A 24,684-nucleotide genomic window follows, 5' to 3' on the forward strand; every position below is an offset into this window, starting at 1 on the left:
GACATTTTCACTTGGCTAATTGTAGAATATATTCTCGTCCCAGTTCAACAAGCAGATTTCCTAAATTGAGGGTAACCAGGTCCAAAAATTGTTATGAAAAACGTGATTGATTGATAAGATGATGACGATCACATCAGATTCTATTATCTATGAATGTTCAAACTTACTCTTTGGTCTTATGAAAACTGTAGATTCCCCTTTGTAATTTGGGGGTTGGGTGGCCGAATGTTTAATGCATCATAAAGTCTGTCATAGAGTCCAGTAGCATGGTTTTGATTCCCCGCTTGTAGGTGACAAGGAGTAGGGTCGCCTGTCCAATCTTGTGGGTTTTCTCTAGGTCCTCCGGTTTCCTCCCACTGTTAAAGACCCCTACGCGCAAGTGAAATAATGAGATAAAAAATTGAACAATATGTTAGTCTTGAAATGACCTAATTTGTGTCAAGTGGACATTAAACCCCCCTCTCTCTCTCTCTCTCTCTATATATATATATATATATATATAATTAGTGTAGGATGGAGGGTCTGTATGGGAAAAGAGTATAGTTGATTGGATGGGATAAAAAATGATGTCCTGTGAACACATTGGCATGCAAGTAAAAGATCCCTTGGCAGTTGAAATTCGATGTAAGAGTAGGCCGTAGTGCCGCTGTCTGGGCAAAATTTTACTCATAGTAGACTACATGGGGTATTCCCATCTTCATTAACCCCAGTTAGAGCAGAACAGTGGGACATTAAACCTCATTTCATTTCACCATTTCATTTCTTAACTTTAGTGTACTGTGCACTAGTGATGCTTTAACATAAAACATTTTGTATTCAAATCCTGTCATTTTTTATTGGTGAACACTTACAATAAATTTGAAATTTTGACACGATTTCCTGAAAAACGATGTGAATAATTATTGTATTTAACTGGTCATTAGAGACTTTATTTATATAATTAATTTGATTTACATCGAACTTTGACAGATACTGGATGACAGAGGGTTTTCCTCTTATATAAGTTAAAGCGGCTTGAAAATGACTTGAGAAACATCGACAAGAGAACCACCATTGATTAAAATACAGTAATGGTTTTCTTTAGAACTGTTGTTACTATTTTAATTTGTCCAGTTACTAATTGCTGTTTAAATAGTATTTAGCAACTTATTAATTACAAAGAGTATATGTACTTATCTTGCAAAACCTGTATGGGTAATTTTTAGCAAATTTTGATTTGTCAATATTTGTGCGCATATATAAGTTATTTTATATATACAAATATTTTAGAATTAAATTATTTGGACTTTGGTTAATGTCAATAAGATACTTCTGTTTAACCCACTTCAGCAGTTCTTACTTAAATTATAGTTTTAATATTTAAGGTGAATACACGCCAAGATGAGCTTTAGAAATATTGGCCTTTGGAGATTATCTATAAGATGCTTCTTTCAACCCACTTTTGCAGTTTATTTTTAAATTATAGTTTAGATTTTTCAATAAATGGGTAAAATACTTGGAGTGCATATAAACCAAGAAGAGCTTTAGAAATATTGAAGAAAATATAATTTGATGGCTAAAATACTTGTTGGAGTGCATATAAACCAAGAGGAGCTTTAGAGATATTGTAGGAAATATAATTTGAAGGAACTAATTAGCAATTAGTGAGTTCATCATTCATCATATAGTTGCATTGTTGAACTAGATATTTATTAATTTCTAATATACCCAACAAAAGAAAAAGGCTTCAAATATTGAACACTTGTGATAATTATTAACATGGGGTTAATTGATCATATTTTTAACAGACTGTTTAAACTTTTTTTAAAAAAGGTGAATACAAGTAATACATTTAATGCTATATTGATAACAGGGATCTATTAACACTCCGAATAATCTACTGTGCCATTCAGATGTAGGTCAAAAAGGCCATCTGGGTTCACATTGTTCTTTGTCCTTCCTGCTGAGATGTGGAAAATTTGTGGAAAGAACAGAATGAAAATATCAATGGAAGATTATGTGTAGAGGAAAATCAATAAGTTTTGTGCTGTGGTTTATTACTAATAACATTGACCAATCAACATGCTTGGCACATTGTATCCATGGTTTATAAAAAAAAAAATCGTGACCAGATGGACTAATACAGAATATAATTCTTTCAGATGAATAATTCAGTGAAATAGATTGTTAAATCGTGTATGGTTCCATTGAAAGTTGCTTGTGTTTTATATGAATATATTTTCCCATATCAATCTCAATTGTTACATTTGATTTTGATAATGCCAAGATGATATAACATGGCTTATACCTTGTTCATACTAAAAGACTTTGTCAACCACTCAGGTGGAGGTGGGCGGTCAAGTTGTCTAATGTGTGCACTTTAGATCATAAGGTTTTTCATTGAGCCAAGTGGTGTAGTTTTGATCTGGGACTAGGGGTAGGGTGGCCTGTCTAACCTCAGGGGTTTCACCAGGTCTCCCTGTTTCCTCCCACTGGTAAAGACCCCTACACACTGGGAATTATTGAAATAAAATTGTAACAAGTCTCATGTGTTAGATCCGAAATGACTGGGCTGAAAAGGTTTTGAACGATTTCAGATACAGCACAGTTAGTTACAAAGAAATCAATAAACAAGGGAGGAGAAATGGGGTTTAACATCCACTCAACACTGACTAGGTCATTTCAGGACTAACATGGTCTATTTGTATTACAAAAATATGCTAGTGTGATCGGATCTTTAGAGTTGGTAGGGAATTCAGAACTAACATATTGTATAATTTTATTCAATAATTTGCTTGTGTGATCGGGTCTTCAGAAGTAACATATGGTATCTTTTCATTTCAATAATATATAGTTAAGGGGTCTTTAGAATTGATAGTAGGAAACTAAAGTACCTGACCCCGGTTTCACAAACCATTCTCAGGCTTAAGTTAAGAATTTACTCAACTTTCAATCACTGTTTATGAGAAATATCTTTCATCCAGAAACACAAAACTTTGGACATAGTTTGTTATTGATTTAATTGATACATTAAAACAACAAAAGTTTTATAAAGGGCTATAATATTTTGAGTAAATTCTTAAGTCTGAGAATGCTTTGTGAACTCGGGGCCTAGAGAAAAACCACAGAGTTAGACTCCGTGTCACATACATGCCTGGATAGAAACCCTTGACTTACATAGATAACTACAGCACACTCATTTCGACCACTTGATCTCCCTTGTCCCAACTCGAGACACATGTTATGGAATCTTGACATTCGGAAGGTGATATTAACAGATCTTAGTGATCATTTGGAGACAATTCTTTCAAGTCTATTTTGAAACATTTCGATAAGTTAAGATTAGAGAAATTAATTAAATGGTAATACAGGAAATATAGTTGAAATAAGATGTTCCAAATCAATGTCTGGTTATAGAAATACTAAGCCACCCAGTTCTCAGAAAGGTGGCTCTTTCTACATAATGATAGTTACATATCGTAAGATTTTAAGCTGTATATAAGGATAGAAAGGCAAGACCCTGAATCCTGTAATCTTCGTGAATTCTGCATTCTTTGAAACACCACCTCAAGCCTTTCTGGTTTAAAGAGCATTTTCTGTGTCAAATTACGATTGGTTAATAAAAGCTTATTCAGCCAATCAAATACGTCTTTACAAATTAAAATAAAATTAATCAAAGCCATAGATATTTTTATATAAGAAGTGTTTAGAGCAACAACTGTGACTAAATATGTCACAGCATCTATGGAAACAGAAAGAAGGAATTAGGAAAGCATTGTAAGAAAGTATAGATTCCTAAAGTACAACTGAAAAACAATGAATCAACTTAAAACAAAATATATCCTTGTCCCCTCCCCACACCATTTTAGCAAGAATATGAGGTGGCAGTACCCACTGACACATTAATAATAATGATACTCACAAGAAGTTAAAAGCATCAGCAACTTCACCAAATTGACTAAAGATGTATATACTGGACTTAACAAGAACATCTTGTATTGTATTTCAAATTTTCCAAAATCATATTTGGCCAATGCTACATTGCAAACTGATCTGGTTCTATGGTTCACACCTACACTGAGTCTGTAACAGACATTGTCAGGCACCAGCCCTCTGGTGCCTCTCATTTTGGCCCAGCGCTAATTTGTCTGATAACACAACTGGCACAAGGTTCCAAATATCAGGCACTAGTTCAGTAGTGGCTGACATTTTATCACATAGCATGAAAACCATTAGTTCCAGGCCTGAATGAACTATTGGACACTGACTTCTGAAGGGGGTGTATTGATGTATTTTTTTTCTTTGTCTAAGAAAGCTTCAGGCACCATTTCTCGACTTGGTATTGATATATGTTTAGATTTAGTATTGGCTTGGCATTCTAATTGACCTACAAGTGGGCATGGTTTAATATTATTACAAATACTGACATTTCAATGTTTTAAAAAAAAGAAAAATGGACATTGACTTCTGGATAGTTAAAGATGTCTTCACTACTATGGGAAGCTTAGGGCAAGACAGGATTTCTCAAGGTCAACAGTCTACTGAAGGCTTGGCTATTAAGATCCAGTGGGCAATCTGTCTTATAAAAGTGCTCAGCAAAATAGTTTTTCGTAATTCAAATGGATTGGAACGGCATTCAGTGTCTTGTAGACAAATATCTAGGTAACTTTGAGACTGATTTTGTATTATCTGTGGCTTGTTATTTGAGACTGATTTGGTATTATCTGTGGCTAATTATTGGTGTAATAGGAGAGAAGAATTGTGAGGTTTCTTGCATAATCTTCTTTAAATTTTACTGTCAAGGAGTCAGTTTTGTACATTGCCAATTGTTGCATAGTGTGTTGGGATTTCCAACCCATCTGAACAACTAGATGCTGGGCAAGGCTGGAAAGCTCTTGAACAATGCCAGAATGCTCGTCCTCACTCTATAGTCCAAGCTATTATATATTTAGAATCTATGTAAATATAGTATTATAGTGAATTTAAAGATGTATCTATCTGTACTTTGTTCTTTTTTCTTCTGTTTTTTCATTAGGTGGAATGGGGCAGGACTCTATGAACCACCATGTACATGATATACATCGAGTTAATTCAGTGGGCGTGGAGAGTTATGGTAGAACAAACAGTACAGGCAGCCTTAGTAGTCCATCGACCCCAACTCATCCTGCACCAAACATACCGTTGGTTGTACCACATCCAGTTAAACCAAATAGAACTGGTAAAACCTACCAGTGCAAGATGTGTGATCAGGTAATATAGCTTTAAATTTTTATATTAAAAACCCCCATCATAATCTGAACTTGGGATCTGTACAAGAAGCTTTCAAGAAGTGAGTTATGTAATAAAAGGGAACCACAATGGCTCAGTGTGTTTAGCTCTGACTTAGTTTCAATCCTGGTGTCAATAAAGCAAGTTCCTCTGGATTTTCCTGACTGGTTGGCCAATGTCAGTGCACAATGGAAGCTGACAATTATAAGGTGACATCACTTCTATCCATGTAAAATGACCCTTATATTAAAATACATAGGGTATGTCTGTCTTCATTAGCCAAGTTGGTGCAGAAAAGGTGGACATTAAACCCCATTTCATTTATATAGTAAAATACTCAATTTATATGTACACCATGCATGTACTTCATGAAACAAGGGCTGTTGACCAGAACTGCTCAGAGCATGATAGACTTTGAAGAAATAATACTCTGAGGAAGGTTAGATCCCAATTTTGTTATCACCAAAGCTATTCTGAGTACCGAAAGCACATATTCATCTGCCAGTCTTCCTCCCCCTCCCCCTCCCTTCCCTGTTTCTGAGCAATGATTCTGTTGGGGGGGAATATTTCTATCTAGGACTTTATGAAAATATAATTATGTTCCTAATAGTTCGGATTTCAAATCTCTTCAGAATTTTATCTGAAACTTAAAACCATGAACCATTGTGCTGCATGCTTTATATTGAAATTATTCTCAGTCTATATCAGGGTTTTCCTTTGAGTCATATTTACCAGTCATGACAGTCAAATCAACTGACTGGATAACTCATTTTACATGCCATCAAAGTAGAATTTAAAAAAATTTAACCTTAAAACAATATATGCGCATAAATTTATAGCTTTTAGGTGAAAAAACAATTAAAGACATATTGAAAATTAGGATAATGCTACATATTGTCACATTCTCTGAAAAAAAAATATCTGAGCTTAATCAAAATCTATCAAAAACTAAGTAAATGGAAAAATTTTGAATTGAAAATCATGATCCATATACAATCAGGAAGTATGTGTACTTGTCATATAAACTGGGAGTGGTGTCTTAGATGATGTTATTAAATATTTCAACGTATCAGATGATGGTGCAAGAAATTTCACCAAAATACATGTTTATCTATATCTTTGGTGGAAAACTTTATTCCGCATGCCAGTAAGAATAGAAAAAATGTGAAAAATGTAATATTTTCTTTTACGTGAAGTTTCACATATCAAGCATACAACATTTCCTTGTTTAAACCCCATGAATAGGGAAAACATGCTTGACATGTGATTAACATTAAATTGTACAAAACTAAAAAACATCCTTCAGGCAGATACACAACAAAGTAAAATGTTATTTTAAAAAGCGTAGAAAACATAAATTTGAAAAATAACATTGACTGATCGAAAAATGAAGTTTATGTTAGTCAAGAATAGTATCCTAAAGTCTATATCTGATTTCCTGAAACAATCGACATCTCTTGTTTGTTATCCCCTTACTTCCAGATGCAGACGATCTTGGATAAGTCGGTTGAAGTCGACTACCTTCATTATGATTTAATGTGGTCCTTAACGCTTTGAATAAGAGCGGTGAAATTATTGTGTTGACGTAGTGCCCACAATAAGAGCAGCCACAACACAACTTGGAACACAGATACAGGAAAGTGTATACATACATTGGCGTGCATTAAAAAAACAAACTATTGACAGTTTGAAATCAAAGAAGAGGAAACGAAAACACTGCGCAAATTTTTCTAACTTTTCTTGCACGCATAACTATAGAAAAAAAGCCCGGTGATCACCATATTTGTCTCAAAATGACCCAATTGTTGTGTTGGCAAAATAGTGGCAAGATATTTAACCCCATTCTCTTCCTAGCTGTCATATTGAGTTTAAAGTAGCCAAGTCCGTAACTCAATATCATCCAAAATCTTCGACATTGAAAACACGATTTTGTTTACTATTTAAATCAACATTGGTGTTGTGATCTTACCTGGAAAAGATGGGCTTCTGATATCCAATATATCATACTCTTATTTGGAGAGCATGCGCAATAAATAATATTGGTGTTGACTGGAATAACCAGACGCTAGAAACTGACTTGCGGTTGAGACTTCTGGCGTATTTCGCCGAACATAACTGGCGATAATTCATAGTAAAACGGACACGATTGAATGTAAAACAGTTTATATATATTCATATTACATTATTTTGTGTGTTGCGACTCATTTGTGCCAATTTCTAGGTCCAAAATATGAGCGATTTAGCTCCTTTAAATAGGAATATTAAACTTTATTCTATTGAACTGATTAGATTTTGTTACGTTAATTCATAATGCAGCACATTGTGCTTCTCTGTATTTTTTTCTCCTGTGGACACAAGATTTCTCGCAAGGTTTGTCACATGGTAAAATATTGTTGAAATTGGACAAAAAAGATGGCGTTGAATTGGTATTGTTTGGAAAGTTTACATAGTTAACAATGTTTCTTTACATTTGTATTTAATATTTGAAATTAATAATGATCTGATAAAATCACCTGCTGAGTTGCGATTGAAATTTCTAATATGATAGCTTCAGCGATCTCTTAAGTGTCATTTTCAGTAGTAGGTGATTAGGGTATAGTGGTTAAAGTCTGAGGGTACTTCAAACAAAAGGATTTATAGATTTCTTGAAGCTGAAGTGCAATTGAGCCGAAGAAGAATCTTTTTTTTAATTAATATCTATCTGGAAGCATATATCATAGTAATATTTGTTATTTCAACATGTAACACCTATTTCAATATTGAACTCAATTTGCAGTAAAACTTGTATTAGATGGTGACCTTTTTTACACTTCTGCTAATTGCTTCTATTGATTTGGTTTTCTTAGCTTGCCCTGCAGTAATTGAAATTTATAGTATTTCCAAATTTCTACCAAATTCCATTACTTTGGCAGTTGGCATCTGATGCAACTTGGTTATTTTAGGCTGTTTTTAAAAACTAATCGAGTATATGATTAAATTCCATGCTCTGCCTTGACAAATTGGAAGCGTTTGACATTTAGTGAGTGAAGTCGGTGACATTCGAAGAGATTATGAATTATCGACTAAATATCCATGAAAGTTTCAAAGCTTCAATTAACTTGATTAACTGATTTGCCTCTGTAACTAATACATACACTTTATTTGAACTTCATGTATAAGATTTCTGCGTAAGATGAGTTTTTGTGAAAGGGAAACATCATTTGAAGCGTTTTTTCGAAGCATGTATATTGATAATTAGACACTGGCCCTATGATACGTATCTGGTGTTAAATTATATACCTTTGGTATTGATCCACATAACTTGAAGGAGTAAAAACAATTTTTTTTAAGAGTTGACAAAATTGCATATAAATTTACTGAATCTTGTTTTATGGGAAAGTTTAAATTATTAATTTTACAGTTTCCTGTTTTCATGGTGATTTAGTCATTATTTTGTAAAAATCAGATGTGTTTTTTAAATAAGAATTTTCCAAAAAGTATTTAATAACAATAATTATATCAGTGATTTATGTTCCGAAGTAGAAATTAGTAACAAACTTTCTATGATGTGTGAAATAATATTAAACATCTTATCCCATGACTATTAAAAATATTATCACATCTAATCCACTGTGCGTATCTCTCATTAACTTTCGGGGATTATTTTTAATGTTTGCTCATCATTCATTACTATCAGAGATAAAAAAAAATTAGCATATGTTTGAGAAAAATAATAGTAAGAATGTTTCAAATTGACATCTGGAAAAAGATGCTACAAGTATATTATATATATGTAAGCAAAATAACTTTTTGAAAATATAAAAGAAAATTCATTTTGTGACACTTTTTCTTTGCATTTCAAAAAACAGATCTTGAAGATAAAGTATGAATATGTAACTTCAACTTGAGCGGGCTCAGAGTTGGAGGCAATGCCAAGTTTGGCGTGAGGTCTGGGGAATTACCAACATAAAAACAACAGCCATGAGACAATATTTCTCCTCATTTAGGTTCATTTATAGGATTACAGTGAAGTGAGGCCAAAACAAAAGGAGAAAAAAATATCCTCTTCTGGACACGTGCCTTATATAAGCAAAACAAATTTCTGAATAATATTGAAGAACATTATGTTCATGAAACCTTTTCTTAGCATTTCAAATGTTTATTTCAAGGTTATGTTGACTTTCTGTTTATTGATAATATCACAAGATATGTGAAAAGTCATTATAGGTGACCTTTTCCTCAAAAACTCAAAAATCAATTGAAATTAATTCTTTAATCAAATTTTGTCTCAGTGAAAAGGAAACAGATGCATCTTACAGAATTCAAATCAAAATGGATAACATACCATCAATTACCGAATTCTGATCAATCAACTTCTATAATTCGCCCAATAACCTACTTGACAAAATCTTTAAATATCTAACTAAAGGTCATATAATGATTTGAAAATTAAAAGTACTGGAAGGAGGTCAGTTTTTGTTCCAGGGTGTGGGGGGAGGGGTATGTCTAGGGGCCCACCCCTTCTCTAAGTAGCAGTTTCAAAAACTCATGTATTATTTATTTTGGAAAATGTTTAAATTTAAGTTTTTTGTTGGTTGCTGTATAGTCACTTTGTAACTGATATTACACTCTGATCTTTGTGGCAGGAGGTCACCCGAGTGGCCCAATCCCCCTTCCGTAACCATATATCATGCTTATGCCACTGTAACTTAACAGGTCTACTCCTGTTGGTTAGTAGAAAAACGTGTACTGAATAGAAGTAAAACTCTATTTCTCTTTCCCTCTATTTGCAGCCAACTAAAATTAATATGTTAGATCTACCCATTTGAGACTCTTTGAAAATGACAAAATGACAAAAATTTGTATAAACCAAGATACTGTGATGACATACAAGATTAACTGGTGATTGCAAAACCAAATGTCCATCATACTTAGTTTTTAATACGCAAATTTCTTTTATATAAGACAAAACTAATGTTTATTTTCTATCACTGAACTTGAACTTTATTTTCAAATAACAGATTTGTTTGAAATACGGTCTGATTAACTGGTGATTGCACAACAAAGCTAATCAAATACGTCTATCAAGTTTATATACGCAGATTTCTTGTATATAACATGAAATTTATGTGAATTTTCTGTCATTGAACTTGAACTTTATTTTCGGATAAACAGGTACTTTTGAAATATTGTTGATTTAACTGGTGGTTGCAAAACAAAGCTAATCAAAAAGTAATGGTTTACAATTTATTTGTCGTTTTGTTTGAGATATGTGAAAAAACATAATGAGAATAGATTTATAAATAGATTTAAATAGCTTGAAATACACCCAGACACTCAAATGATGTAAGAAACCAAAAGACAAATTGTTTAAATTAGCCATTTGATGGAATGAAATGTATTGGTGGATTAAAATTTATCGGTGAAAATGCGGAACAGTGCCATATGTGATCTGTCACTAAATGTAATCCTGACAATTATAAAAAAATTGATAGGTTTAAGTAGGCGTTTTGAAGTTCATGCGTGTGCCAGGGACATGCAAACAATAAAAGTGCACAAATGTATTTAAAATCCTGCTAATTAAGTGAATTAGATTCATTATTTTGATTATGTATAGGCAGTAAGATAAATACCTAACGATGTGATAAATTCTTCATATCTGCAGAAATTGATGACTTTTAAAACGTAGATTTTTTTTTTAACTGTTGAAACAAAAACTTGTAAGATTCTTTTTAAGTGTGATATATTTGATTAATTGGCATTGGTTCTGTAGATGGCTTGGACGACTCTGGCCCTGACAAACCCCTATTTCTTCTCGGATGCACCTTATATCTCTCCTACATATAACCAACCAATTAGATCTTGTCAGCAAATGTATGAATTGCATTTTAACTCTACTTTTTACAAGTGGATTAGATCTAGATATTATACTACTAAGACTATTTTTCTATTTCCCTATTTTAAATATGACTGAATGAAGTATGTTTTTTTCATTGAGAATGCGATATCATCAATCTGGTTGATATCTACAAGGAGTCTCTTAAATTTTTGGTGAAAAAAACAGATATTTGATACAAGAGTCAATAATAAATTTTTGTGTGTGATGTTTTGACAACAGTAAAAATTAACTTCAGTGTTTATTTTAACTCAAATGTTTTCTGAACTTCTCTCAAACAAGCTGTTCAAGATGTGCATTAGGGAGGCTACAGCATATTGGTTTTAAGATTGGTAAATTAAGCAAGTTCCGTTATTCAATAGTAGGCAATGACACATTTGATAAATCGGAACCTTGGTTTTGTTTTGAATATCTGTCATTTTGTAAGTTAAAATTGATAATGGGGGAATATTTGAAAGATGAATGTAATAAATCTTAGTAGTGTTAAAATTACGTTCCGTCCGTCAAGCAATAACCAATTATAATGGCTGATGACTGTTGAAGCTTACATAATATAGATATTGATATGTAATCGTCGCCAGCTAAGTAAATATTTGAAACCTGATTTAATTTGAAACTAAAATAAAGTATTCAATCATCATCATTCTTTATTTTCACTGGAGAATTTTAATTTTTTTTTCACCTGTGCATGAAAGTTAGAATTTCTACTTGTTGATAAAAACTGTTATGAATATAAACAGATGTGAACACATAATTATCTCACTATTAATAAGAGAAGGATAGATAATGCAGTGTGGTATTAAAAGAGGTTTGACAATTTTCAGTTAATAAATTCACAGACATGAACCTCAATGTAGTACGATGTTTTAAAGATGCATTATGCGAAGTTATGAATGCTTGAAGTTTTATTAAAAAATAGTTTAAATTGTGTACGCCAGTTGATGGTTCGTTCATATACTAGGCCTACAATTACCACAATAATAAACAAAGTCTTGATTTTCAGTCCTTCCCACAGCTTTATAGTAAAATCGTTGTATGGTCCCAACAGTTTTATAGTAAAATCTTTGTACAGCTTTATAGTAAAATCCTTGCACAGTTTTATAGTAAATACCTTGTATGGTCTGGAATGTGTTAAAGTCCTGGTATGGTCCCGAAAGTTTGATAGTAAAAACTCTTTGATATTCAAGGGTATCCCCGTAATACAGGCATTCTAGTTGTAAGTGGATTCGTTCATTGTAGTTACAGCGAAACCATACTGTTCTCACATGCACATCAAGAAGGTCACCACTCTTCAATCTAATTAAAATAATATCAATATTCTACTTGTTCTTATTTTTTGGTAAAACGTTTACTTCACTTCATGTTGGTGTAAAGACATTTCTAGTAATATGCAGATTCTGTTAAGTCAACTCTAGACAGGCGTGGATTTAAGGGGGACCCCTCCATGTGACCAAGTAAGCGCCCCTATTGTTCACAAAAAAATAAGAACAAAATCAATAACAATCATAATATGACATAAACTTCATGTCAACTTAAAAAAAAAAAATGCTTTCCGGCAAGACAACAATTGGCAGAGAGCTATATAGTCAATAGGATCTATGTTCTACCTGGGTGCTCAGAATTATAGCCAATATTTTCTTGACATTCATTGTCCACCCCATCCCCCTGATTCACAGCTTCTAGATCCAGTACTGACTCTAGATCAACATATCAATCATCACCTGTCATACAGAAAACTCGGCAAAATCTTCTGAAAAGCTTTGATAATGCAGACATTTGTTTTTGTGTAATCAGCATGAAATATACTATTTTAACTGTTGTCATACATCCATGTCTTTAGGTATCATAGAGTCAATTCGAATTTGCAAAACAAATTTAAAATATAATTCTAATGTGTCTGGACAACAAATATGACTTTCAGGTAATTTTCATCACTGCAAGTTTAATTTGCAAAACAAATTTAAAATATAATTCTAATGTGTCTGGACAACAAATATGACTTTCAGGTAATTTTCATCACTGCAAGTTTTGAATGCTCAAAATATTAAAGGTTACTTTTGTACCCATTTGATTGTTTGACCTTGCTTACAAAGCATTCAATCAGCATGGCATGTGTTCAAATGAATTTAATGGTTTCAGTATTCTAAGTATCATGAGAGATTAAGTTGGCTATAATGGTATTATATTTCTTCTATTTTCAGATCTTCAACACCAAGTCGGATATGTTGATCCATTCTCAACAGATTCACAAACAAGATCCTAAGCCTTACAAATGTCCGACCTGCTCAAAGTGTTTTGCCAACTCATCTTATTTATCGCAGCACGGCAGAATCCACTCCGGAATTAAACCTTACAAATGTGAGATATGTGAACGGAAGTTTACTCAGCTATCACATCTCCAGCAGCATATTCGAACCCATACTGGCGAAAAACCGTATAAATGTATGCACCCAGGTTGTGGCAAGGCATTCTCCCAACTTTCAAATCTTCAATCTCATTCACGCTCCCACATGACAGATAAACCATATCGCTGTAACTCTTGTTACAAGTGTTATGCTGATGAACAGAGTTTAAGGGAACATATCCCTAAACACTCGGAAACTAAACATTTGAAAACTTCCATCTGTCATATCTGCGGCAAATCGTATACTCAAGAGACGTATTTGGTACGACACATGGCCAAACATTCTCAAGACAACGCAAAGAAACCGATGTTACGCCCCATCAAACAGGAGCCCTATGATCCACTGGAGAAAGATTTTGGACGTCTGCCCTTGCCAGATAAATTCCAGGACATCTCCGCTTGTAGTAAAGGATTCACATCGGCTTTCATGCCCTTGCCCCAGCTGCCACCTAGCAGCACATCAACAGGATCCTACCCATATGGAGCCAACATAGGAGCCAACAGCTTGAGTTCCCCACTACCACACATATCGTCGATGACAACACCGCGATACTTTCCATATGACCCAATTGGTTTCCGTAAAAACGACGCGTCAGATCGCAACCTAAATGTACCCATGACAAACCGAGATAGTATGATAGCCAATAGTCTTCTAAGCTTGCAGCATATAAAGAACTACGCATCTCAACAAATGCCAAGCTTTAGCACGGCCTGTTCAGGAGGGTCACGATTTACATAAATTTCAGATTTATTCTAGGCATCAATACATTAAATGTGTAAAATGGATCCATCACTTAAATGTGGTGAAAAATATAGGCAAAAGCCTTTCAAAGAAATCAAATTTTGAGAATATCCAGATGTAGTTAATGGCACTTTTTGATTGTAAATAATTTTATTAATTCTCTGTCTATATGTATAGTTGACATGTCAAATTGAAAGTATTACATTGGGCAATTTACTATAAATATATCATTGAATGGCTTCTTTAGAAAATTGTATGTGGTTAATATTATCCATTGTATCTGTATGTTGGGAGGTATTTGAGTGACGCTTTATGTAGGGAGGAATGGAGATGAGTGACGCTTTAATCTAAATAACGAAAATAATATTTGAACTAGTATCCTGTAACGTTTTGTTATAAATAGAATGGTTGAAAAGGAACAGTATTCATTGTGGTGATGGTGGAAAAAGACTTGTTTGTAATTCTAGAGGACAAAACTGACAAAATTAAATATCTTGCAATATTTGAAGACCAAGCATCATGTTGCCCGGAGGAAGTTTAATGTCCAAGATTGAAAAAATGAAGAAAAAAAAAACACCTATTAAAAAAAAAAAAAAAATAATTAAAAACATGCCAGCTGATAGTCAACAATTGAAAATTTGGGATGCCTTTTCATTTATTTATTAATTTTTTTTTTTTTTTTTTTTTTTGATATACATTGTACATTTTTAATGTATATGCAATGGTAAGACACAGTGAACAGTGAGTGTTTTGAATTCTTAAAGCATCCCAAATTAACTATCGAGTTCATGACAGCTGTCAGTGTATAGTGTCTACCTGTGTCCTTGAAAAAGCCTTTTATAGTCTAGATGTAACAGTCTACCCTGCAGCACCAAAAAAGGGCAGCATAGCAGTGGTGCGCTCCTGAAAACGGAGCTTAAAAAATGACAATGAATGAACTTATTATGTAGTGACTTGGTCACCTTCGTGAATATAATTATTATATAGTCAGCACTTGGTACAAATTTGTAAGTGCTATAAAAGTGTTGTTGTTATTATATTAATTATTATTATGTACACTTTCACTCTGGTTTTGTTTTATAAAAATATCAATTCTTTGGCTATACGAACGCAATAGACCTTCTAATGATATTAATTTTGCAAGTGCAAGAAAAAAAAAAAGATTTGTTTTGAAACTTTTTTTGTTCTAAATTGAAGAGGATTATTTTATTTTATTTTTTTGATCATGGAAAATAATATTAATTGCTTTGGGCACATAGTGTCGGTACAATTTTATTGCTGTGTAATAATAATTATATGAGTTTGTCAAAGTATTATTGGCATCCAATGCCACTTAGAATGTTTAATTTGTATGCCTGTACTATGAATGTGTGGCGCTTTTTTTTTCTATGCATATGTCAAATTTAAAAAAGGGTCTATATGAAAAAGGTTTTGATAATAATAGCTTATGAAAATAGTACTTGGTAAAATGCTTTTTATGATATTTTTGAAATGAGCTTAAAAAGAAGAAACAAAATAAATGAATAGTGTACGTCTAAAAAGCTCATTACGTTGTGGACCTAATTAGGTGATTTTCATTCAGATTTATTCAGTTCTAAATTTATGACCAACTACAGATAAGTCGAATAATCTTAACTTAGATATTTCCAAACCTATATTAGTTTGTTCACAATTGTAACAATTATAGTTTAGAATAGGCCTACTTTAAGTATTCAAATGTGACTAAGTCGTTCACAATAAAATGTGCAGAAATGTGATGAAAGCATTTAAAGGGAAGCAACTCTTGTTAAATCTCCCTTGCATATGGAGACAGACCCACGTTGATTTTACTGTTAATTCATGTCTCTTTACCCAGCTCCAACTTTTTCAAAATTTTCGTTGGTCTGATCGCTCTCTGCCACAGATGTAACAACATGTGCCGGTGTCTTGCTCCCAACATTTTATGAAGGTGACCATGAAAATTTTGGGATGCACAAATAAACATGTAAATATTCGCGTACATATCATCGTAACTAACCTATTATCCTTCTGACTTTAAATCATGAATATTCACCAAATCTGGCAGAACGTGTCAATGCAAACCCTCATATTGGATCCTGGACAAAAAAGGTCAACAAAAATTGCCATGACAAAGGGAGAGAGAATGGTTATTGATAACTGGAACTACATTAATCTTAATAATAACTACATTGTTCTGAGATAAGGGGAAGCAATTAGGGGTCTGCCTCCATATATTTATGGTAGTCATTTCAAAGCATTTACTACCGGTACCAAAATCAAATATTATATAATATTATGTTTGAAAAACAAAATATATGTGATCTTTTTTCATAATAGAAGCATTTATACAAAGTAGTCCATATATCGGATATAAGTCGGAAGTCTGTAGAATAGCTATATGGTATTTAATATAAATTTGGTGCGTTTTAAGCCTGTATTATATACATTGGTTCTAGGTTGTTTTTGTTTGTTTTATAAACAGATCTAATGGTGTGGGAAACATTTTTTTTTTTTGCTATTTTTTGCTCAAATTGATATATAAAAATATTATATGAAGATATGTTATTTTTCCCCCATCATTTAAAATTTACTGTTTATTTTCCGTTCATGTTGTATTATAAATTCATTATTATAAGTTGAAAAGTGAAGATGTATGATTTTGTTATTTGCAATATTGATGCATAAATTGTTTTTATGTGATTATAGCTGACTGATTGTTAATGTTAAGTCCCTGAATGTATCAAAACACATTTGTAAATAGGCACATTAACAAAAAGAATAACTAGAGCCACTGATTAGAAAAATGATGTGTTATTCTAAAAAATTGATTTTTTTCCTTGTCTTGTTTGCGATCAGAGCAATGTGATATTTGCTTGCATAGTTCTATACATTCAGTGTTTTATGAAATAAAATAATAGAATTTGTAATGTGCTTACTAAATCTAGTGAATAAATATATTGATATATCCCTTTAACTTGTAGTAGTGTGAATATTCACAAGTTTATTATTAGCATGGCTATATCAATAGAGTTCAATATAATTAAATGAATAATAAAACTGATGCAGACTTTTGGATATCTGAAGAAATCAAATACATTTACTGAAGTTCAAAATTCAATACATCATTTAAATTTTTTATCAAATTCAATTGTTGAAGATTGGGTAAATTTATTTAAATATTTTATATTTAGATTAGTAAGTAAACCCTGTATATTTTCTTAAACTATAATTACAATCCAGAAGTTTGTATCAATAAATACTATGTACTATGTGTATATTTTGCTATTTATTCCTTATTAAGGATTGAATGTGTTGGTGGAAGGGAAGACGTATTGTAATTAGTCTAGCCATATATTGTTAGTACAACTATCCATACATGTTAATAATATAGTCACTATATGTATGTATTAAGTCACCATGTGTCATTGCACATGGGTTTTTCCCTTATAGTTGGACGTACCTTATCTTTCATGTACATGTACCGTACCTGTATAAAATTGTTACATTTTTTGTGTGTGTGAATTAACAATGTCAATGTTTTAGAAGTTTTTAAAGAAAAACTACCCAAAAAAATATTATGTGTCATGTCATGTTATGTATATTATAGGGCACCTGGCCGCAGGCAGCTATGCTATGTGTCATCTATATATGTATGGGGCCTTTGTTTATATTTAGATAAATAGCCCTGTTTCAATTGACTTAATATAATGATTTGTAAATGGCTGAAATGTAATTATTATGTCTAAAGGATGTATGATAATTTGTACACATTTTGAAGTGCTGTTTTAACTTGGATACGACAACAACTTATTTGTTTGTACAATGAATAACAGAGTTATATAAATGTTAAAATGTGTGAAACTGTGTTTCCATAGTGTGTTTGGAATAACGATAAAAAAAGCTAGTTCGTTTTTGTATCTAAAAAGAATTGGGTATTAAACGATACACCAAATTCTAGTTTTTAGAAATCTGAAGTTGGGCGTGCTTAAAATTGAAATGAGCCAAGATATTAAGGGCGATTGAAACAGAGTTAAAAGCATGTAATCATATGTAATTCTCTTTTGATTTTGTGATATATCGGAAATATTATAACTGAGATACATATTTTAGGCCTGTATAAAAACATGTTTAATGTTGATAAATTTAACCGTTTGTAACTTTGTAAAAATTCTGTTTTCGTTGTGCGAATAAAACAAGTTTTAAGATATTGAGTACAATTAAAACAGAGTTATTGCGATCACATTTTACATATTTAAAATATGAACAATATGATGCCAATTGATATTCAACAAACAACGACAGTAGTTAAACTTTAATTCATGTCCTAAAAATAAACATTGAATTGTTGTGGTTGTGGATCAAGTCTTGTGTCTGATGTTTTTTTTCATAAGTTAATAATGTTGATGTAAGCCATTTTTAAACACCCGTTATAGTTTTCTGTTAAATCAAAATTGTTGTGTTATTTGAATACAGTTTCAAGTGCTCATTGCATGAAGTAAGATAACTTTAGTGCTTTTCTTAGTGATTGAATCAAATGATTGATTTTCAGCTCACTCCGAGCATTATTGGATCTATGTGATGGACATTTTTCTGTTGTCTATCGTTATTGTTATTCTTTGAATCTTTCACGAAATAATTTTGTCGTTTTGTACATTGGTGCCAATTTTCCCCTAAACACATAAGGCCATATTCTTGAATACTGACTAGTTGCATCAGAGTTCAGGATTGATCACTGCTCAGACTCAGTCAGGATATAGGAATATGGGGATAAACACAAGAGACTATATTCTCGATACAGGAATATGGAGGTAAATGTTTAGTTGTCTTGTTATAAAGACCTTCTCAATATAATTCTGATGTTAAATTTTCTGAAACTTAAAAAAGATTTGATCAAGAAAGCTGGTTTTGAAAAAGACAAATTGATACAGGTGACAGAAAAGGGGATATTTGGCTGTTAGTGATTGGTGCATGTAGCTAATACCATTTATAATTTAAAAAATGTAAACTTTGATCAAATTTAGCTAGACATTTAAAGTACTGGAAATTACTTAAAAATTCTATTAGATTTAAGGGCAACGGCAAGCGATTTGTGTGGAATACCTCCTTGCCCATGAAAGTGTCATTGTGCTACCTGAAAATAGGTTTTTCAGAATCGTATTTATATTTTGATAATTTAACAAGAATTTATTTTTTATTGTGTTGAATAACACCAATTAGCTATATAAAGCACATGATTTGGAATTCTGAATTTAAAATCAATTTCACAAAATCGATTTGTTTATTTTTCAAACAAAGAAAAAATTATGTCAATTTGTAATGTCACACCGATGTTATTCAAATCAATTTCTTTCCACCAAAGGGAGAAGCATTTAACCCAATTTCTTCATCTGATAAAAAATCTATTTCAATTTAGCATAGCACAAGATATCAATTTAAGTTTTGTTTTTTTCCATCACAGCTAAGGTGAAACGAGTACCTTTAAATATATTTTGAATTGATCTCTTTATTATATATTACATGTAAAATAACACATATTTCTTTCTACTTTCCCCTGTTAAACATTTGTATCCAAGTAAAATCTTTACTTTTTCGGACAAAAATCTGTCAGTTTTTTGGAAGACAAAACTGAATTGTAGGAAAAATTTATGGAATATTACCAGTACCTCATTAACTGTTCATTGTATTACATGGATTTATTACTGAAAAACTTTCCACTAATTCTTCCCATTGAAAAAAAACAAAATGTTCCATCATTAAACACTGTAATGGGTACAAATGCAGTATATCAGTATGAAATTGTTTGAAGAAGAGATTTTGCTTGTATACATCAGTTTATCTACTATGTACAGAATAGAAGTCACGTTTTTTTAAAATTGTGCACACTTCATATCATGTTAATTGTTGGTTTCGATCATTCCAGCTTAAATTGTCATTATTTTGACTAAAACAAATATTTGTCTGGAAAAAGTAGCATCCATTGTGTATGTTGTAAATGTCTGGCTGCATATACAGTTAATACAATGACTTAAATGGAATGTTACCTCAACATTCTGCATATTTCAAATATGAGGTAAAGCCTGATGACAGCCACTTTTCCTCTGAGAATCTCTGTATGACGTTTGACACTTATACAAATTAAGTGCTATTTGTCCAGACAACATTTGGTTGTAGTTGAAAAGGGGAAATTTAAGTTGAAGCGAATGAAACTAGTTAATTGTGTACTCACTGGTTGTATTTCTAATGTTATCAGTTTTTTTTGTAAAAAATTTCATGTTCATTGTGTGATTATTATTGCTACTTTATTAAGCCACATTACATCATTATTATTATTATTAATTAATTAATTGATTAATTACTCTTTAATTAAAATTTCTGTTGATTGTTTAACTATAAGGATGAAACTGATTAGCCAGCCTTTTCAATATTTCTGTGGACAGTTTTTAACAAAATGCTTACCTATAAATTTCTCCTTCTCTCTCACGATTATATTTACTACAAAATTTCCAGCTTATTACATTGTAGAAGTTTGGAAGAATTTTTTGATATTATGTTGTGAAGAATCCTAAAGTAACATATATATATGAACTATATTATCATTAATAACAAAGAGTTTTGTAACAGCATTAACTTTTTTTCTGAAATTCCAATACGATGCATACACAACTAAAAGAATTATGTGTTAAAGCAATGACTCATATTACTAGTTGATTTGGTCGCTGTATGTGCACAAATAATTTTCCAACAACGAATAAATTTGACAAACTGCGTATAAAGTAGAATATCGGCATATTAGATACAAAATAAATGATGGAATTGTTAAAGTTAAAGGACATTATTGAAAAGAAAGTAAATCATGAAAATATTGAAGAGGTTGGCAGTTTAAGATTTAGTTAAGACATTTTAAGAATTTTTATACTGAAGATCACAGATATTCTCATCAACAAAAGAATTAATAATAAATCTGAAGGTGATCAGATTAGATAACTTTACATAACTTGCAAACAATGGGACAAAAAACAAAAACTCACCGGAGATATATTAAAATTGCATGAAATGTTAAACCTGGCATTTGCTTTGTAAGTAAATACCAAATAATAACAGATTCAAAGAAACAACATTTAGTACATTTTCTTATAATTACGTTGAATTTTTAGTGTACAAGTTTATTAATAATGTTTGAATATTATCAAATTCATCTAAAAAAAAAACAACATCTGAACACATTTTAAAAAGTTGTGAATTTTATTAAAATGTTTGTTATATCCGGTATCTGTTGTTTTGAATAACATCAAAAATATTTTAAGAAGTTATCAGATCTAATTTAATTCCTTCTGTTCATTTTGTTTTCTTACTAAATTTTGTATAGATGCATCGACTACAAAATTCTTCTTTGGCTTTCATAATAAAATCTAAAATTTTATGGATACATTTATCACAATTTCAATGATGATTTTGAGTAAAGTGTAATTCCATGAAAGATCTGAAAACATTTTTTATTTTATTTTTTTAGCCTTTCTTAGTTTTTAACCAAATTTATAATGGCTGGTTGCCATTGCTCAAAGTAAAATATGCATTTTAGAACAGGATCAATATTTTGTCAACATAGACCAAACAAAGTATTTTAAGTTATGGAGCAAGTTGTGTAAAAACCGAGTTGAGCAATAAAGAGTTAAACGATCTGGTGACACCTTTCTTAAAACATACAGCACAAATCTGTCCCGTGTTCAGTAGAAGAGAACACAGGCGTGTTAGCTACCGTTTGTCATTTCAAATCACACTGCGGTAAACCCCAGCATGTGAACACAAACGTAGCAAACACAAACGGGGTTGATATGATAACAAGGATTAATGGCCCAAAACGAACAGGACAAATTAGATTTTTATCCATATAATTTTTATTTTCTGTAATCTGATTTCTAACTATAAATGTTATTTCAAACTGTATTAAAAAATGTACTTCATCATGTAAAATTTCAAGTAGCCAAGGAGACGCAAATGATATGAAATGATTTGTGGAGTAAGGAATTACATTCTATCCTTATAACCGATACAACTACAGTCGCAAAATCTCATACAAAATCATCTTGTTCATAAATTTTACTGAAGGAATTTATGGAAAATTACAATTTGAAGACTTGAACTATTCAAAATTTCAAAAACTATTTATTCAAAATTAAAAGAATGAAATATAGGTTTTCAAAATAAAAGTGTATTTTTTTCATAAAAATCTGGTTTTGATCAATTCACTTGCCATTACTCAACAAATTAAGACACAAATTAGAAATATATTTGGGGCAAAATTCAGGAAAGCACCATCATAAACCATGTTTGCAAGTTGGACTTAATTAAAAAGTGAACAAAATACTTAAAAGATTTTACAATGGAATGGTTTTTGTAAGTTGAACCCGAGATTTTATTGTGTACTGTAGTTGGTGGATAAGATATTAATAATAAACCTGGTGCTTTCATTGAAAAGAAAACTAAAAATATGGCTTGGAGGTGCCATTTGTAATGCTGCCTTAACAATATTATACTGCTCATATCCGACAGTGGTAGCTACTTGGAATCAGAAAAACAACATCATTCAATTTGTCCATCCAAACCAACGATTCATAATGGAGAACTTAAAGCTGAGAGTTGGTGCTTATCTGTCCAAAAATGATTTAAAATTAATGATGATGAAATATCTTTTAACTTTACTTTTATTTACCAAGGATTTAATTTTTTTTTTCTCTCTTTTTTTTTTTTTAATCTCTTGTCATAAATATATTACAAGGAATAACTTGACACTACAAGTTGCGTTAAGGTAGCAACTCTAAAAAGTAGCCTTTCGGATATTATATTCTTTTCTTTATCACTTTTATTATTTGTGGTATTAATTATGCATTCTTGTATCTAAGCTTTGTTAAAAATAAAGTCTATAAAAGTAATTATTTTAATTTTGTTTTTTCTAACCTATTATTGAGCTTATGTTGCCATTTCTGTCTTTTGTAAAGATTCCCAAAACCTAGCGTAAACCTTCCTTACAATTGAGCCAATGCTATCATATGTGATGCAACAGATGTGAGCGCTATATAGCAAACCAACTAACAGCATCTAGTTGCATCCAGTTTTTTAGCGCACACATTAAAAATCTCTAGAAGACAGAAAAGGATATTTGGTCCCAGAGCTCCTGTCCTTGTGTGAAACTGGACACAACTGCATCCAACTTTCATTTACAAAAGGTCAATAGGTACAACCCACAGTAGAATACCGGTACTTCTTTTTGTTTAATGTTTAAGTTCTAACTTTATCAGATCTGGCTAAAATTATGCTAAAGGTGAAAGAAAAGCTAAGAACGATAAAGTTTAAGCTTATAGTAGACTGTGATCACTGTGTGGTTGAAAGGAAAGTTCTCACAAATAAACTGAGTTCCACCAATAGATCAAGAAAGAGAGAAATGGGGTTGAACGTCCACTTGACACAAACTAAGTCATTTCGGGACTAACTCATGGTTCAATTTTATTTCAACAATTCGCTTACGCGTAGGGGTCTTTATCAGTGAGAGGAAACCGGCGGACCTGGAGAAAACCCATGAGGTTGGACAGACGACCCTACTCCTTGTCACGTACAACCAGCTGGGAATCGAAACCACGCCAGTTGGGCGTGCACATGCTAATCAATCGGCCACCCAACCCCCCACCAATAGAGCACTTGTGTTCCCAACAGAGGTCGCAGTCACGCAAAAATACGCGTATTTCACACATTTTGTTCAAAATAAACACAAATATTGATGGACGCTGCGTAATTTACACGCAGAAAATGTCCCCGACGTGAGAATAATTAGATTATTCTATGTCGTAGTTTGTACAATTGATGTGCTTCACCCGGCATTTACACACCTCGACTGTACGTAGTCTCCAGTTTTTTTTATATTTCCTCTTATTTCACACATTTTGTTCAAAATAAACACAAATATTGATGGACGCTGCGTAATTTACACGCAGAAAATGTCCCCGACGTGAGAATAATTAGATTATTCTATGTCGTAGTTTGTACAATTGATGTGCTTCACCCGGCATTTACACACCTCGACTGTACGTAGTCTCCAGTTTTTTTTATATTTCCTCTTATTTCATTCATAAGTTCATGGCAGTAAGCCTACGTAGCTATCCTATTGGAAGCAATAAAGCGCATTTCATACAAGACTTGGGATTGGCTAAAACAAGACATACTGTTTACATTCAGCCAATCAAATGTTGGCTTTCATAGCGATAGATTTCTCTTTACCTCCTGTCGAATAGAAGATTGAAATGACTGTGCCGTCAACCGTAGACATGCCGTTAACCTCCAGTCATCATTAGACTAAATACAGTAGGCATATCAATAAAATAAGGACGCTTAAAACAGGGTTGTTCACAAAACGACTTTACATGC

The 24,684-nt window shown here is 32.1% G+C and overlaps 1 protein-coding gene across 13 annotated transcripts in view; it reads left to right on the plus strand.

The window, feature by feature from the left end:
• LOC126828583 (zinc finger protein rotund) overlaps positions 1 to 23,198 on the plus strand; it is a 191,782-nt gene extending 168,584 nt beyond the window's left edge. For 6 of the 13 annotated variants that reach the window (XM_050558436.2, XM_050558438.2, XM_050558439.2 and 3 more), the window contains 2 exons: positions 5,003 to 5,229; positions 13,324 to 23,198. In XM_050558436.2, the coding sequence (XP_050414393.1) occupies positions 5,003 to 5,229; positions 13,324 to 14,265 (1,169 nt within the window). In that variant the 3' untranslated portion in view covers positions 14,266 to 23,198. Of the gene's footprint in view, positions 1 to 4,486; positions 4,642 to 5,002; positions 5,230 to 13,323 lie in introns of those variants that run through there. The other 7 variants (XM_050558437.2, XM_050558440.2, XM_050558445.2 and 4 more) reach the window with 2 other exon arrangements.
• Positions 23,199 to 24,684: the final 1,486 nt, after the last annotated feature.

This window comes from Patella vulgata, chromosome 7, assembly GCF_932274485.2.
Source record: "Patella vulgata chromosome 7, xgPatVulg1.2, whole genome shotgun sequence".
In the NCBI taxonomy this organism is placed as follows: Eukaryota; Metazoa; Mollusca; class Gastropoda; family Patellidae; genus Patella; species Patella vulgata.